Here is a 13913-nt window from a genome sequence, read left to right on the forward strand (position 1 = left end):
CAAAAATCCCGACCGCGAAATATGTCCCGCAGGTGCCGACTGCGCAGGCGCATGCCCGTTTCCGGGCGTCACGGCGGGCGCGGCGGCTTCCGGGCGGTGCGCGCGAGCGGCGGCGGCAGCAGCAGGAGCCATGTCGGCCATGGGGACTCTGGCGTTTGACGAGTATGGGCGCCCCTTCCTCATCCTCAAGGACCAGGAGCGCAAGACGCGCCTCATGGGGCTCGAGGCGCTCAAGGTGAGCGGGGCGGGCCAGCCTCTGGTCCGCCCGCGGGCTTGCGCTGGGTGGGCCGCGCCAGGCCACGCTGTGCCATGCTATGATGTGCCGTGCCGCGCCGTGCCGCGCCGTGCCGCGCCGTGCCGCGCCGTGCCGCGCCGCTGAGGGGGCGGGAGGATGGAGCCCGTGGGGACCAGTCGGTGCCGCACTTGTCGCCAGCCCCGCCCCAGGTGCAGGGCGGATGGAGCCCGGCCCAGGCCCGCAAGCATGGGAGGGATGGAGGGAGAGGGAAGGCATCGCCCCCGGGGCTGGGAATCCGCGTCGCGGGGCCCGTGGGGTCTCCGTGCTGTGAATCCGCCCCGGAGTGGCGGCGCTTTGGGTGCAGCGCGCCCCTCTCCGCTGTTCCTGAGCAGCTCCCGCAGCCGCTCCCTGGGACCGCCGCCCCCCGGAGCGGCCGCTGCGGGGAGGCCGGGGCTGAGCGAGTCGGCTCCGCGTGTGAGTGCGGGTGGTGCAAATACTGACGGAGGAGTAGAGTGAGCACTGACACAGGTTGTCCAGGGAGGTTGTGGATGTCACATCCCCGACAGTGTCCAAGGCCAGGCTGGATGGAGCTCGGAGCAATGTGGTCTAGTGGAAAGTATCCTTGGCCATGGCAGGTGGTTGAAACTTGATGATCTTCAAGGTCCCTTCCAAGCCAAATCATTCTCTGATGAGTGAAATTGCCCTGGCTTCTCCTTGTAGTGTTGCCTGTTCCTGTTGCTCCCCTGCTTTAAACCTCGGGGCTGTGGCTCTGGCTGCTCTGCTCGTGCATCCTTTAACAGAGCCAGCACAAGCAACAATAGAAAAGCCACCGGAAATGTTTCTGGCATTAAGGCAATACACATATACTGATTTTTTTTTCAGTCATAATCAGCTGTTGACAGTTCAATTACAGTATTTGCCATACTTACTGTATTTTTCTTAGCTTATTGTTATGATTTTGGAATCCATGGTAATGATTTACCTTCCTTCTCCTTTGTTTTTTAGTCTCACATAATGGCAGCAAAGGCTGTAGCAAGTACTCTGAGAACATCCCTTGGGCCCAATGGTAATAATAAAACACAGTTAATGGTTTTCTCTTAGTAATTGTCTTTGGGGATTTTCTAGATTTTCCTTCATGCTTTGAACGTGTATTTTTAGGCTTGGATAAAATGATGGTGGACAAGGATGGTGAGGTGACTGTGACAAATGATGGCGCCACCATCCTGAATATGATGGATGTGGATCACCAGATAGCCAAACTTATGGTGGAGTTGGCTAAATCTCAAGATGATGAGATTGGGGATGGAACTACTGGAGTTGTTGGTAAGTAAATTCAACTGAGGTTTTCCAGCATTAAAATCAAGCTTCTTCAGCTATTTTGAGAAATTCTTGTGAAGTAACAATGGCTTTTCTGTGGCACTTCTTTTGAGTATTTATTGCTGCAGTATTCTTGTAGGTTCTTGTATTAGAAGTCTTTTAATTAGACGTTTTTGTGTCTTTTCTAGGTATGGTTACATTTTAAGGTAGTGCTGAGAGCCCTCTTTGTACTTTAAACATTTTTCTTTCTAATTTTCTTCCATAATCTGCTACCTGTCCTGCCTTCATGTCTATGATTTGTTTTGGTCTTAACATAATGCAGTTTTTTTTCCAGCATAGCAAGTAATGGTTGTTTAGAGTTATTTAAAATATTGCAGAAAAAAATCAGAAGCATGCTATTTAATCTGTTGATAATGCATTTAAAATGATGCTCCAATCAAGGGTAAAACTTACTTTAATTTTTTTTTCCTAGTTCTGGCTGGAGCATTGTTGGAACAGGCTGAGCAATTATTAGATCGAGGTATTCACCCCATCAGGATAGCAGATGGTTATGAGCAGGCAGCCCGCATTGCTATCGAGCATCTAGACAAAATCAGTGACAGCTTCCCAGTTGATCCACAGAACATTGAGCCTCTGATCCAAACAGCAAAGACAACTCTGGGCTCTAAAGTGTAAGTCACAAAAACTTCAGAATATTTAAACTTCCCTTGAAAGCCCTTTGGGTGGAAAGGAGAAATCCTGGTATTTTTATGGCTTATTAAATTGTTTGCATTGTTGGAGTGTCACTGAAGGCTCTCATATGTTTCATTTTGGCGAAGTTCTCAGTGGACTCATGTTTCAGGATAAGAGATTGTGAATCTTTTGTCTCTAAGGAGTCAATTCCTTGAAGTTAAACAGCTGCAGAATCAACTTCATTCTGGTGTGTTAATTGCAGATTTCTGCATCATATTAAATTCCAAGAGTAATGTAAATATCTTAAAAATAATTATGTGTTATATTTCAGAGGTTTTGTTTGTGGGCTTTTTTTATTCTAAAAATTTTTAACTTGGGATAGTTCCCTAAGTTCATTTTCCTGTATGATTTTTGTGCGTAGTTCAGACATTGGAAGGGCTTCCTTTGCAGAGCTGTCTTGTCTGTTTCTGTCACTTGAGTGTTTATTAGTGGTTAGTTCTCCTCGCTTGTTTCAGATGTGCATCAAAACCATGTCCACAAACGTTGCTTACACCAACCATAGTGTATGTTCTGTCTTCTGTCATATCCAGCTCCTTTTATTTCTGTGAAAAAACAAACAGGACCCTTTATTTTAATGTAGCTGCTGAAGTTTTTAGCTATAGTGATACTTTCTGCTGTTTGAGATTGATAGAATCACTTTTTTCTTCCAAACTGAGAAAATGTAATGCAATTAATTGTATTTTTTGGAACACAGAGTCAACCGTTGTCACAGACAAATGGCAGAAATTGCTGTGAATGCTGTACTGACAGTAGCAGACATGGAACGTAAAGATGTTGATTTTGAGCTGATCAAAGTACAAGGCAAAGTGGGAGGTAGACTGGAAGATACACAGTTGGTTAAAGGAGTGATTGTGGATAAAGATTTCAGTCATCCACAGATGCCTAAAGTAAGTGATATCCCTCTGTGTGTCTGTCCCATGTAATGGCTTAAACAAGATTGTCTTCAAATGCTGTCCTAGTATTTAAATATTTAAACAATCTGGTGGTTTGACCTGGCTTTTCACCCATGTATCAACAGAGGAAGGGGAGAGGAGCATGAAATTTTGTGTTGGAAGAGACCAAGTTAGAATTTACAACAATATTGAGATATTATGGCACGGGCAGGAATTGGTAAGTGAGGACAGGTGCAGAATTCTGTGTTAAAGCAGAAATGATGATCCACAGTGTGTGATAGGCTTATTATGCTTAATGAAAATCAGTGTCAAGAAATGCTTCTTAACCTGTGAGTTTTCATGTTGTCCTGTTGGGAGCACCTCAGGAGCTGTCCTTGTATTATAGTTACTGTAGGTAAGGCCTGCAAGTCTTCAGGCAGTGTACCTCAAGAAAAATGGAGGCAGTTTAAAATTTCTACTATTAAATATTTTTCTAGCTGATGATGGTGTTTATTGTGTAAAAAGGAAGGCTGGTGAAAAATATCAGTCATGTAGTACTTCTGAAGTTTCTATAAAGATGATTAGTATTTTCAGTGGTCACAGTGGATAGAGTGAATAATGGTTTCATTGGATTTTTTTCTGGTTTTTAAACATTAAGCTACAAAAAGGCATCACTGTTTAAGGGCTTAAACAGCATCTAGAAGCTGTGGAATTTGTTGTGAGTGGGTTACAGAGATTGTTGACACATTTAGTTACAGTTAGTTCCACTTGAGAGTAAGTTAGATGAACTTCACGTTTCCTCCTATGCCTGTGTGTATAAAGATATGTCTGTAAGTTTTGAAAATACAAGAAAGAGGTGCTAATGAGGTCAAAACTCAACTTTGTTTTGGGTTTGTTTGTTGTTTTTTAATTTTATAGGAGCTAAAAGATGTTAAAATTGCAATCCTTACTTGTCCATTTGAACCACCTAAGCCTAAAACCAAACATAAGCTCGATGTCACGTCTGTGGATGATTACAAGGCACTGCAGAAATACGAAAAAGAGAAGTTTGAAGAGATGGTGAAGCAGGTAGTCTTTGGAAATATATCTGTTTTCTTCATCTTTCATAGTCTTACACAAAATAGCATAGTGCATTAATGTATTCATGGAAATGACGTAATAATTCTTATAGGAGGTGACATACAAGCAGTTGTAATGCTATGAGTAACAGTTCAGTTTATGTAAGAAAGAGATACCACACTGGTTTAAAATATATTTTGATACAGAGGGCTCTTCCTCAGAAGTCTGTTTTGAGAAAACTGGGAGAATTAAAACTGTGAAGAGATTGTTTTCAATTCCTGTGTTAGTTCTAATCAGAAGATTGATTTGTGTTGCTTTCAGATAAAAGACACTGGTGCAAACCTTGCTATTTGCCAGTGGGGTTTTGATGATGAGGCAAATCACTTGCTGCTCCAGAATGAGCTGCCTGCTGTTCGTTGGGTTGGTGGACCTGAAATAGAAGTAAGTAAAACTGGGCTTTGTACCAGTTGTCAAACGTGCATTAATAATAGGCTGTACCAGCTAAAAGTTGAGGCTTTCTGAGTAGAACCACATAATTGTGTGCATGGGCAGGTATTGGAGAGAAATCACTGGGGATCTGTGGAGGAACGTACAATGAATGGGGTTATGGTTTGTAACTGGGTTGTGTTTATATTAGTTTAGGTGTTTAGGAACGTTTCTGCTTTAGTCTTGCAGTTTGCAGAAACAAAGCATCCCCTGAAATACTTCCAGGTGATGGGGGAGATAACCTTTTAGAGAAGGCATTTGACAGATTCTTCTCCACTGGTTTTATATTTTGAAAAACACAATGGAAAAATGTTCTTAAAATAATTGGTGGTTGTTTAACTTCAGTTAATCGCCATTGCGACTGGAGGGCGCATCGTTCCTCGCTTCTGTGAACTCACAGCAGAGAAACTGGGCTTTGCGGGTGTTGTCCGAGAGATCTCCTTTGGAACAACCAAGGACAGAATGCTTCTCATTGAACAGTGTCAGAATTCCAGAGCTGTGACCATTTTCATTAGAGGAGGAAATAAAATGGTGAGGTGCTTGGTTTGTTACAAAAGTTCAATAGATAAGTTGCAGAATGTGTAGTTCTTTTCTAAAGCATATTAATAAGCCCTACTTGATTTTTTGTCTACATTGTCCTAGCAGTGTGGACAAGTAGAAGGGAGAAACGGTTGTAGACAGTCACGACTACGTGTCAGAAGTCACTTGTTAGATTCACATCCTATGTTATTAAATGAAAACTTTGTTTTCTTACTATTAGATTGTATAGTTCATAAGTATAGAAATAATTTTACTTTTGGATGCTCTTGTTTTTTTCTCATGGGTCACTCTCATGAGTAAATACTAGCATCTTTGAAAGGTTTGGTTTTATTGCAGACCTAGTTGTAACACTTCTAATTTAGTCCAGTTAAAAAAATTAAAAATAAAAAACCCAAACCAAGACATACCCTACAAGCTCCCCGCCCTCCCACAAGAAGACCATTTTAAATGCTTACGTACTTAACCTGGAGTTTGGTTCTACTGTTAGTGGTAAATTATATTTACTGTAGGTCAAATCCTTTTTTCCTTAGAGTGAAAAACCTTAGGAAGAAGGAATATATCCTGAAAAGTTCTTTAAGGAAGCAAAAATACTGTTTTAAAGGCTGGCATAACTTGTTAAATCCTTCTACATCTGTTGAAGTTGTGAGCTGACAGAAATTGCAGTCTGAAAATAATAGTGGCTTTTAAATTTTAGTGGGTTTTATCTTGTAAATATGCAAGATTGAAAACTTTGCTATGTAAGGCTTTGTCCTTTCAAATTACAGATTCAACAAATAGCATTGAAATTATATGTATATTTTTATTCTTTCTTTGCCATTTAGATGTCTAACATTCTATATTTTGCTGTAATATAATATAGTAGCACTGAAGCTGCACTAGAGCCGCAAGAGATCCTGCAGTTTATTTGCTGTTTTCATTTCTGTATTAGGGAATACTTCTTCATAGCCTTCAGATGTGTATCTTGTGAAACACGTGCTGTTGTATAATTCCAGATTATTGAAGAAGCAAAGCGATCTCTTCATGATGCATTGTGTGTAATCCGGAATCTCGTTCGTGATAACCGTATTGTGTATGGCGGTGGTGCAGCTGAAATTTCTTGTGCCTTGGCAGTCAGTGAAGCAGCAGATAAGGTGAGAAGGGAACAGTTAAAACTCTCTTTAATTTATGAATGATTAAGTCTGGCTTTAGAGATTCCAAAAAACCACCAAAGATCTTCCAAAACATGGATATTGTGGAACTTTCTGACATTCACTGATAACCCAGCTTTAACATTTTTCCTTCCCTTCTCTGTAAAAGTCATTACTAGTACTATTTTTCATTTTCTGATAAGGGCAGTTCAAGGGTTTTTTCTAATTTGCAAGTATTTACCATCCAGAGGTATTCGTTATTATATGCCTATTAAAATCTGCATGTCACGTGTATGTATTGTATAGTGAGTATGAAAACATAGCTTATAAGTTTACATTTCTTTTCCTCTAGTGCCCATCTTTGGAACAGTATGCTGTGAGAGCTTTTGCAGATGCCCTGGAGGTAATTCCCATGGCACTCTCGGAGAACAGTGGGATGAATCCAATACAGACTATGACGGAAGTGCGGGCTAGGCAAGTGAAAGAAAATAATCCAGCCCTCGGCATTGATTGTTTGCAGAAAGGAACAAATGGTAAGAACTGCAGAGAAGGAGCAGCATAAAAGGCTTTTCTTTCTAAGATGAAAAGGCTTACTGTGTTCTTCTAAAAACCTGTGCATCACTTCAGTTATTCAAACTCTTGCACCTTGTCATAATAAATGGGAATGTAGGTGAAAAAATACATGCATGTCTACTAGGAAGAAAATACATAATTGCTTGAAAAGCTTCATTTGGTGGCAAGATTTGTTGAAGATGTTGGCTGACATTGTGAGACAGGAAGAAAAGCTACTCATTATGAGACAAGAGCAGGCTGTGTTTTAAATTATTTCAGTTTTAGTGATTCAGTTTAGGCTGCAGCCTTGAAAACAGTTGTTTTAAGAAACAATAAGTAAACAAAAGTCTGAAAATATTTTTATATAGTGCTACTCTAAGCCTGCATATATAGACCTGTAACAAGCATTTGAAGACTTACTTTCATCTGGATGTACAGTTCTCAAAAAAAAACATGGTAAATTGAAGAATTTGTAAATTCATAACATTTCTTTGATGAGGTTGTTCCAGTTGTATGGCATTTGAACTTGCACTTCTTTAGTGGTTGCTCAGCCCTTAGGGTGCTTTTATTTTATGTATATGGAAACTGTGCTTTCCAAAAAGTTATGCAGAATAGTGAAAAACTACAATTGGGAAGACCTAGTCAGGAAAATAGTTGCACCCTATTGTCCCAGCATCTTTGGTAAGAACCCAGACATAAAACTAGAGTTTGTACAAATGATGGTCGTAAACTAGTGGCCAAGAGTTAAAATTTTAAAACATACCTTAAAATTTCATGGAAATTACTATTTCAGGTAAATACAATACCTAGATTTGAGGAGAGTGTCTTAATTCTTCCACTTCCTTTTGGCAGATATGAAGCAGCAGCATGTTATAGAAACCTTGATTGGTAAGAAGCAGCAGATTTCTCTGGCAACTCAGGTTGTTAGAATGATCCTGAAGATTGATGACATCCGTAGGCCTGGAGAATCTGAAGAGTGAAGGTTGAAAAGGAAGAAACATTAAGGGGCCACAAGGGTAGCGAAGACGGTAGTATTCTGATGCTTCATCTTCAGCTATTTATTTTGGACGCTTTTTGTTTCACATACTGTAATGGCTAATTGTTGGAAATAAAACACAATTTAGCACTGGTGATTTCAAGACTTGTTTCAGAAGTATTGTTGCATTTTTCTTAGACAGGTGTGAATATTCATAGAAAACACTTTGTGAATGTGTAAAGAAAACACATGAGTAATGCAGCAATAAAATTCCATTGCTCCTGCAGCTGACTCTGTTAGATGCTAATGAGCAAAGTCCACATATTCTCATTTTAAGAGGTCTGTCACTCTTCAGTGAAGCAAGCAGAAATTATTAAAATTAATTTTCCTGTCATTATTTATTAACTAATTATTTTAGCCTTCAGTAATTCTCATATGTTAAATATATCAAGTATGAAGCTTCAATCTGAAGATTTAAAGAAACTATATTTCATGATTCCAGTTCCTTCCACTTTTTTCACTTGTTAGTACCCTGTTCCAGATTTATGTATGAGGAGGGATTTTTTTCAGGGATATGCACAATTAGCCAAGTGGGTTTTTTCCCAGAACCATGTCTATAGAGTACCACAATTGACTGCAGTTCCCCAATATGATCTTAGAATGGTAAAGTAAAATTTATTAGTAATGGGCCTTGCTTGTGAGACTATCAGCAAGAAACAAGTGGGTAGACCAGAACCTAGTGTATAATTTTTTTTGCAGATTTTAAAAGTGAGAGAAGTATTGTAAATATCAATCCAACATTACTGACATTACATTTCACATGCATAGTTTTAAATTTTCAGCATAGTGTAGGACAGAGAAGCTTTACTGGCCCATCAGTGCCTGGGCTCACACAGTCATCTCTTGCTTTGTTCACCAACGCAAAAAGAAAACAGCTCTAGTTAAAGCTTACAAGGAAGTAAGGTAGTTGTACCTATGTACCCCTTTCATCTCATAGTGAACTTGTACATGTACATCTCCTGTACTTGTGGTTTATCCCCAGCTGGCATATGACTCACAGAGTCGCTCGCTCACTCCTTCCTGGGTACAGTGAGGGAGAAAATCAGAGAAATAAAACAGACAAAAACTCATGGGGTGAGATAAAGACACTTTAATATGGGAAGTAAAAGCCAGGCACAAGCAAAGCAAAATAAGGAATTCATTCATCACTTCTCAGGGTTAGGCAGGTGTTCATCCATCTCCAGGAAAACAGGGCCCTGGGGCTAGTTCAGGTCATCTCTCTGGTTGTGACCCCTCCTAACCTCTTCCTGCAGGGCATGGACAGTGCAAGAAGCAGAGGCTGCCTTGATGCTGTGCAAGCACTGTTTACCAGTAAGGAAAACAAGGGTTTGTTTCCAGCAGTCACAAATCTAAAGCACAGTTCCATACCAGCTACTTCATCCCACCCAGAGCCAGCATACCTGCCTCCAGTGTGGTGAATCCTGTTACTAAATTATTTCAGTTTTACCTAACAACTCTTAGTTACTTTCCTTTGCCATAGCTTAGATGCTGTGACTCCTCTGAAGCATGAGGTGCCAGGAAGAAATGGCCTGTACTGCACACCATTTTTGGATGTCCTGACTAGATGTAGAGGGAGGGGGCCATGGAGGTGATGCTGCAACTGGCCAGGTGGAAAGCTCTGCAGATGGTACAGGGGTTGGGTCTTGGAGCTGACAGTAACTTGGGATAGATTTTCATCAGGATGTGCTGGTAATTTCTAAGGATGTGAGACCTGGCCAGAATTTGGTTGTGGTGTGTTGGTTTGGGGTGGGTTTTTTTCTTTCCAGGGCAAGTTTTCACTAAGCACTGCTTAATTCAGAAGCCTCTAAGAACACAGGACAGTTTATTTTGAAAACTAAAATTGTCGCTTTGCTGGTCTGACTTAGAGAAATAAAAATTTTGTGCTCTGTATATAAATATTTTTTAATATTCAGCTAGATCTTATGGGAAGTCTGAACCTTGGTAACGGAACTTTGATAAAATTGTAAGAAATGGAAATGGTTAATTTTTCAGAGGTTTGTACTTCAACATAACAAATAGCATTAGCACTGTCAGGTTTTGCTGCATGGAGGCTGATGGAAGACAAATGGCTTTGATCACAGCATGCAACTGATGTTCAAATTAATAATGGTGTGTTTGTAATCACTGGGAAATAACAGCCTTGTCCAGTCCTGTGTTTGGAGCTGTGGGCCCCACAGTCCCTTCAAGTACTACTCACTTGCTCCATGGAAAAGTGAGATTCACCACAGGAGGGCAACATATGCCCATCAGTGCCATATCAAACTGCATCCAGGTTTTTTAAAGGCAAGCTGAGGCAGCCAGCAGGTCTTCTCCAACATCACTGACATGGCACACCTATGTCATCAGCAAGACCTGAATCTGAATTCCACTCGGGCTCAGTGACAAGCTAATTTCGACTGGCCCTGTGTCCTCTCTCACATCCAAGTTCTCACGAATGCCTAGGACCCTTACCCAGCCCTGCCTCTATATCCTGCTTTTTCTAGATCGCCTGTTATCTGCCAGCTTTTTCCAGCCTCATTTCTTACTCTCTTGTTCCCCAGCCTGGGTTTCTTTCCTCCTACAAACTGTCACACCTCTATGCTGACACAGTGCTCATCTTTGTAGGCACACAGGGCAAGGTTGCCAGGAGCACAGCGCACAGCAGTGTGTAGATTCTCCTCCATCCCTCCCACTCACACCCAGCCTGCAGCAGCTCTTTGGTGCCATGCTTCTGTGCTTAGGGCTGAGCTTCTGTCTTTGAGTGTGCCACAGTGATTCAGAGAAATCAGATCTGAGTGCATTGTTTTTTCAGGAATAGGGTTAAGCAGATCTGTGAAACAACATTCTTGTTTCTTTTCAGACACCTCCTAATACAAACACATTTTTCCTTTGTTTAGGGAAAAAACCTGCTGTTTGATCATTTCTGTATACTGCATGAGGAAGGATGCCTCATAATGTGAGCAGTTCCTGTCTGAACAATCCAACCTGACAAGCTTATAGATGGGGTCTTTAATGGAGCAAGTCAAGCAGTCTTGCTAACATTCTGCTAGCTCTCTAACATCTGAATACCTGAATATAAGGATATCTAGACCCAGACCTACCTAAACTAAGCTGAGTGGCTCCAGAAGCTGCCCAGGCTCTATGACTTTATGCTGAGTCTCTACAGAAAGGAGGGCACTGTGGGAGCTGCTCTCTTCTGTGGCAGGATGGCATGACAGTCCCTTGCATTGCTAAAAATTACTGTCACATTGGCCATGGGGGTGGTTATTACACCCTCTGGTCTTGGTTCACCATCATCCAAAGAGGAATGGTTCAGTTGTGAGGTTTGGGTCTGGGAGACTAGCCTTGTTTGTCCTCCCTGCATAGAAAGACCTCTCCATTTCACATCTTGGAGTGTTTCCCAGGAACTCTGCCAGGGAACATTTCTCACCATGTTAAAGAGCCAATTAAATGGACTGACAGTGTTTGGTTTGTAAACAACTCATCTCTGTGATACAAGAGAGACAGTTCGCTAAACTCAAATGACTGGAGTAAACCTTTAGCACATTGCCTGAAGATGCAGACACTGTGATACCTGCCTGGTGTACATGCACTTGAATCCACATCCTTGTGAGATTCCTCCCTGAGCTATCTGGGACGTGTTTGTGTTGTGTTGAGGAGAGGCTCCTGCCTCATAGCACTGACCAGCAGCAGCACAGGCACCAAGAGAAACAGGTCTCTGCCAGCTCTCTGGTGCCTGGGTGCTCACTGAACGTGGGACAGGGTCTGAGTGTGCTCCCCTGGCTCCCCCCACCAGGGCATTGGCTACTTGTCCCCTTAATCAGACTGCTGGGGAAAATGCTGGGAGTGAAAGAGAAATGGGGAGAAGCTCTCCCTCTTCTGCTCCAGAGCTGCATTTAAGCTCAGACCATGCCCTTGCACCTTGCCTGAACTGTGTCTCAGCTATGCCTATGCTTTGCTGCTACTGATGCTGGATTGACTTCTGGCTTGTCCTTAGCCTTGCCTTGTGAAGTCGGACTTGCCTGGTGATCTTGATTTTTCTCTGACACTGGTCAATGTGGCTGGACCTGCTCCGCTTTTCTTGCTTGGGTACATTGTTGTCAAGGAGCTCTGGAAGAGAACAGTGGCCAGAAGTGGTCTGGAAAGAGAATCCCAGGAGGCCATTGAAGGAGTCCTTACTCTTTGTCATGGGCAGCTCTGCTGCAGTGTACAAGCAAGGTCTGTGCCAGCAGAGGTGGTGTGAGCAAAGAAAAGCTGGGGAATCTCTAGGAAATCAGCACAGTCTGAGCACTTGATCATGGTGAATGGTGGGCACTTGGAGCTTTAGTCAGGCAAAGAACAAAATATTAGAATTAGGAAAATAAATATCAGTATAATACTATCATGGATTGCTGAAGACATCATCTCTGCAGGATGGGGTACTACCACAAGCTCTTTCTCTCTCAGAAAAGTTGAGCAGATGATTAACACAGGATTATAAATGCTTGCTGTGTATTCTAACTCCTTTTCTGTTTCCAGTAGGGCCCATAATGGGATACAGTGTTTTCTGCCAAAAAAAAAAGAAAATATCATTACTTCTTCATCTTCATAAGTGTCCCAATTCAGTGGCTAAAGACGGAGCAACAATGAATAACTTAAAAATGCTAGACTTGGTTACTGTTTCATCCCAATCCTTCATGGAAGGGAGCACCCAAGATTCATAGATGTCCATGGTCTAAAGGAATGGAAAAGGCCAAGAGAGTCCAGAAAAGAAAGCTCAAAAATTTTATTAGCAAAACACAGTCAGCATGGAAATTGATTAATGTTTTGCCCCTACTTTCTAAGAGTAAGAGAAATAAAAGTATAAAGAGAAAGAGGGAAGAAGGGGAGAGTGAAAGAGATATCAGAAAAGTGAGGAAAGATCACCAATCAATCCAGCCGACAGTGTCCATGGTCCTGGACCAAGCTTTGTGGCAGTGCCTTCTTACAGGTAAGTTTTCTCCACCCAGAGACTGGGTTTCTCACTCTTCATGTAGACGAGTGAGCACATGCAGTCCATTCTTCTGCACCTTTCTGGAAATAGGCCAGGGGTCTTTGAGGGTCTTTTGGTGGTCTTGATGCCCCTCTACTGGTTTTGCCCACTCCTTGAACCCACTTCTGCATTTGCGCTGTGTTGTGGAGTCTCCATGGACTAGAACAGAGAAGTTGGCCCCAGAAGGGCGCTGACCTCCCTCTGTACCTTCAGGCATACCCTGTTCTAACTCTGCTTGAATGGTCATCACTGTTTGAGGCATAGCAACCCATTAATTCCTTACTGCCCAGTTACTCATCAGTACTGTGGTCATGCCTCACAGGGGTTCCCATTCTATTTAGCTTCACTTCTCTGCCTCCACCCTTTGGTCTAATGTGGAAGTATAACTATGTTGAGACAAGCTCTTCAAACTCTGTGCTATAGATAAAACTAGCTGATTAAACAAGGAGTAACTGGTCAATACTAGTGAACTGGCAGATTGATTCTGATTCTCATAAGGCAATTGTCAAAATTATGTAGCTGTCTAAGATTTTTAAAGAGGCCTTTAAATATACTTCTTTTTTTGGAACATAATCCAAAGTACAGGAAGAGTACATTCTTCCCATGCCCTAATTTCTGGCAGAAAACAAATAAAATTGTTTTGTACTTGTGTAAATATTGTACCAGTTCAATAAGTAAAAAAGTTTAGCTTATTAAAATTTACAGAGATGCCACTGAAACAGCATCACTTTCCCTCTTAAATCTTTTTATTAGTTGGATATTAAATGAACAGCCTTGAAAAGGCTTCCTTGAATTCATATTTAATTTGAAACTGTTTTTAAAAGAAAAAGAAATATAACCCAAATATTTTAAAAACTGTTTTGAATTTAAAGATTTTGTGATTTCTGATAAAGTACAGTGCCTTTTTAAACCATGTGAAGAAAATTGTTTCTCTAAAACTCCTAAGTAACCAAGCTGATTCCTAAAA

The 13913-nt window shown here is 41.5% G+C and overlaps 1 protein-coding gene across 1 annotated transcript; it reads left to right on the forward strand.

Annotated features, from left to right (window-relative positions):
• Window positions 1-81: 81 nt before the first annotated feature.
• Window positions 82-8059, forward strand: CCT5 (chaperonin containing TCP1 subunit 5). Its single transcript, XM_071553682.1, has 11 exons — window positions 82-235; window positions 1241-1301; window positions 1394-1558; window positions 2025-2223; window positions 2979-3171; window positions 4075-4224; window positions 4537-4656; window positions 5047-5232; window positions 6234-6371; window positions 6721-6901; window positions 7773-8059. Exons 1-11 carry the CDS (start codon window positions 131-133, stop codon window positions 7898-7900), a joined length of 1626 nt encoding a protein of 541 aa, XP_071409783.1. The 5' UTR covers window positions 82-130; the 3' UTR covers window positions 7901-8059.
• The last annotated feature ends 5854 nt before the right edge of the window (window positions 8060-13913 follow it).

Source organism: Pithys albifrons, chromosome 4 (assembly GCF_047495875.1).
Source record: "Pithys albifrons albifrons isolate INPA30051 chromosome 4, PitAlb_v1, whole genome shotgun sequence".
Classification (NCBI taxonomy): domain Eukaryota; kingdom Metazoa; phylum Chordata; class Aves; order Passeriformes; family Thamnophilidae; genus Pithys; species Pithys albifrons.

What these genes read in the sequence shown, in the direction of transcription:
- CCT5 (XM_071553682.1), top strand. Translation starts at nt 131, where the DNA reads ATGTCGGCCATGGGGACTCTGGCGTTTGACGAGTATGGGCGCCCCTTC. An exon ending in TTGAAGAGATGGTGAAGCAG is followed by an intron (nt 4,225 to 4,536) that starts GTAGTCTTTGGA and finishes TGTTGCTTTCAG; the next exon opens with ATAAAAGACACTGGTGCAAA. An exon ending in TTGGTGGACCTGAAATAGAA is followed by an intron (nt 4,657 to 5,046) that starts GTAAGTAAAACT and finishes GTTTAACTTCAG; the next exon opens with TTAATCGCCATTGCGACTGG.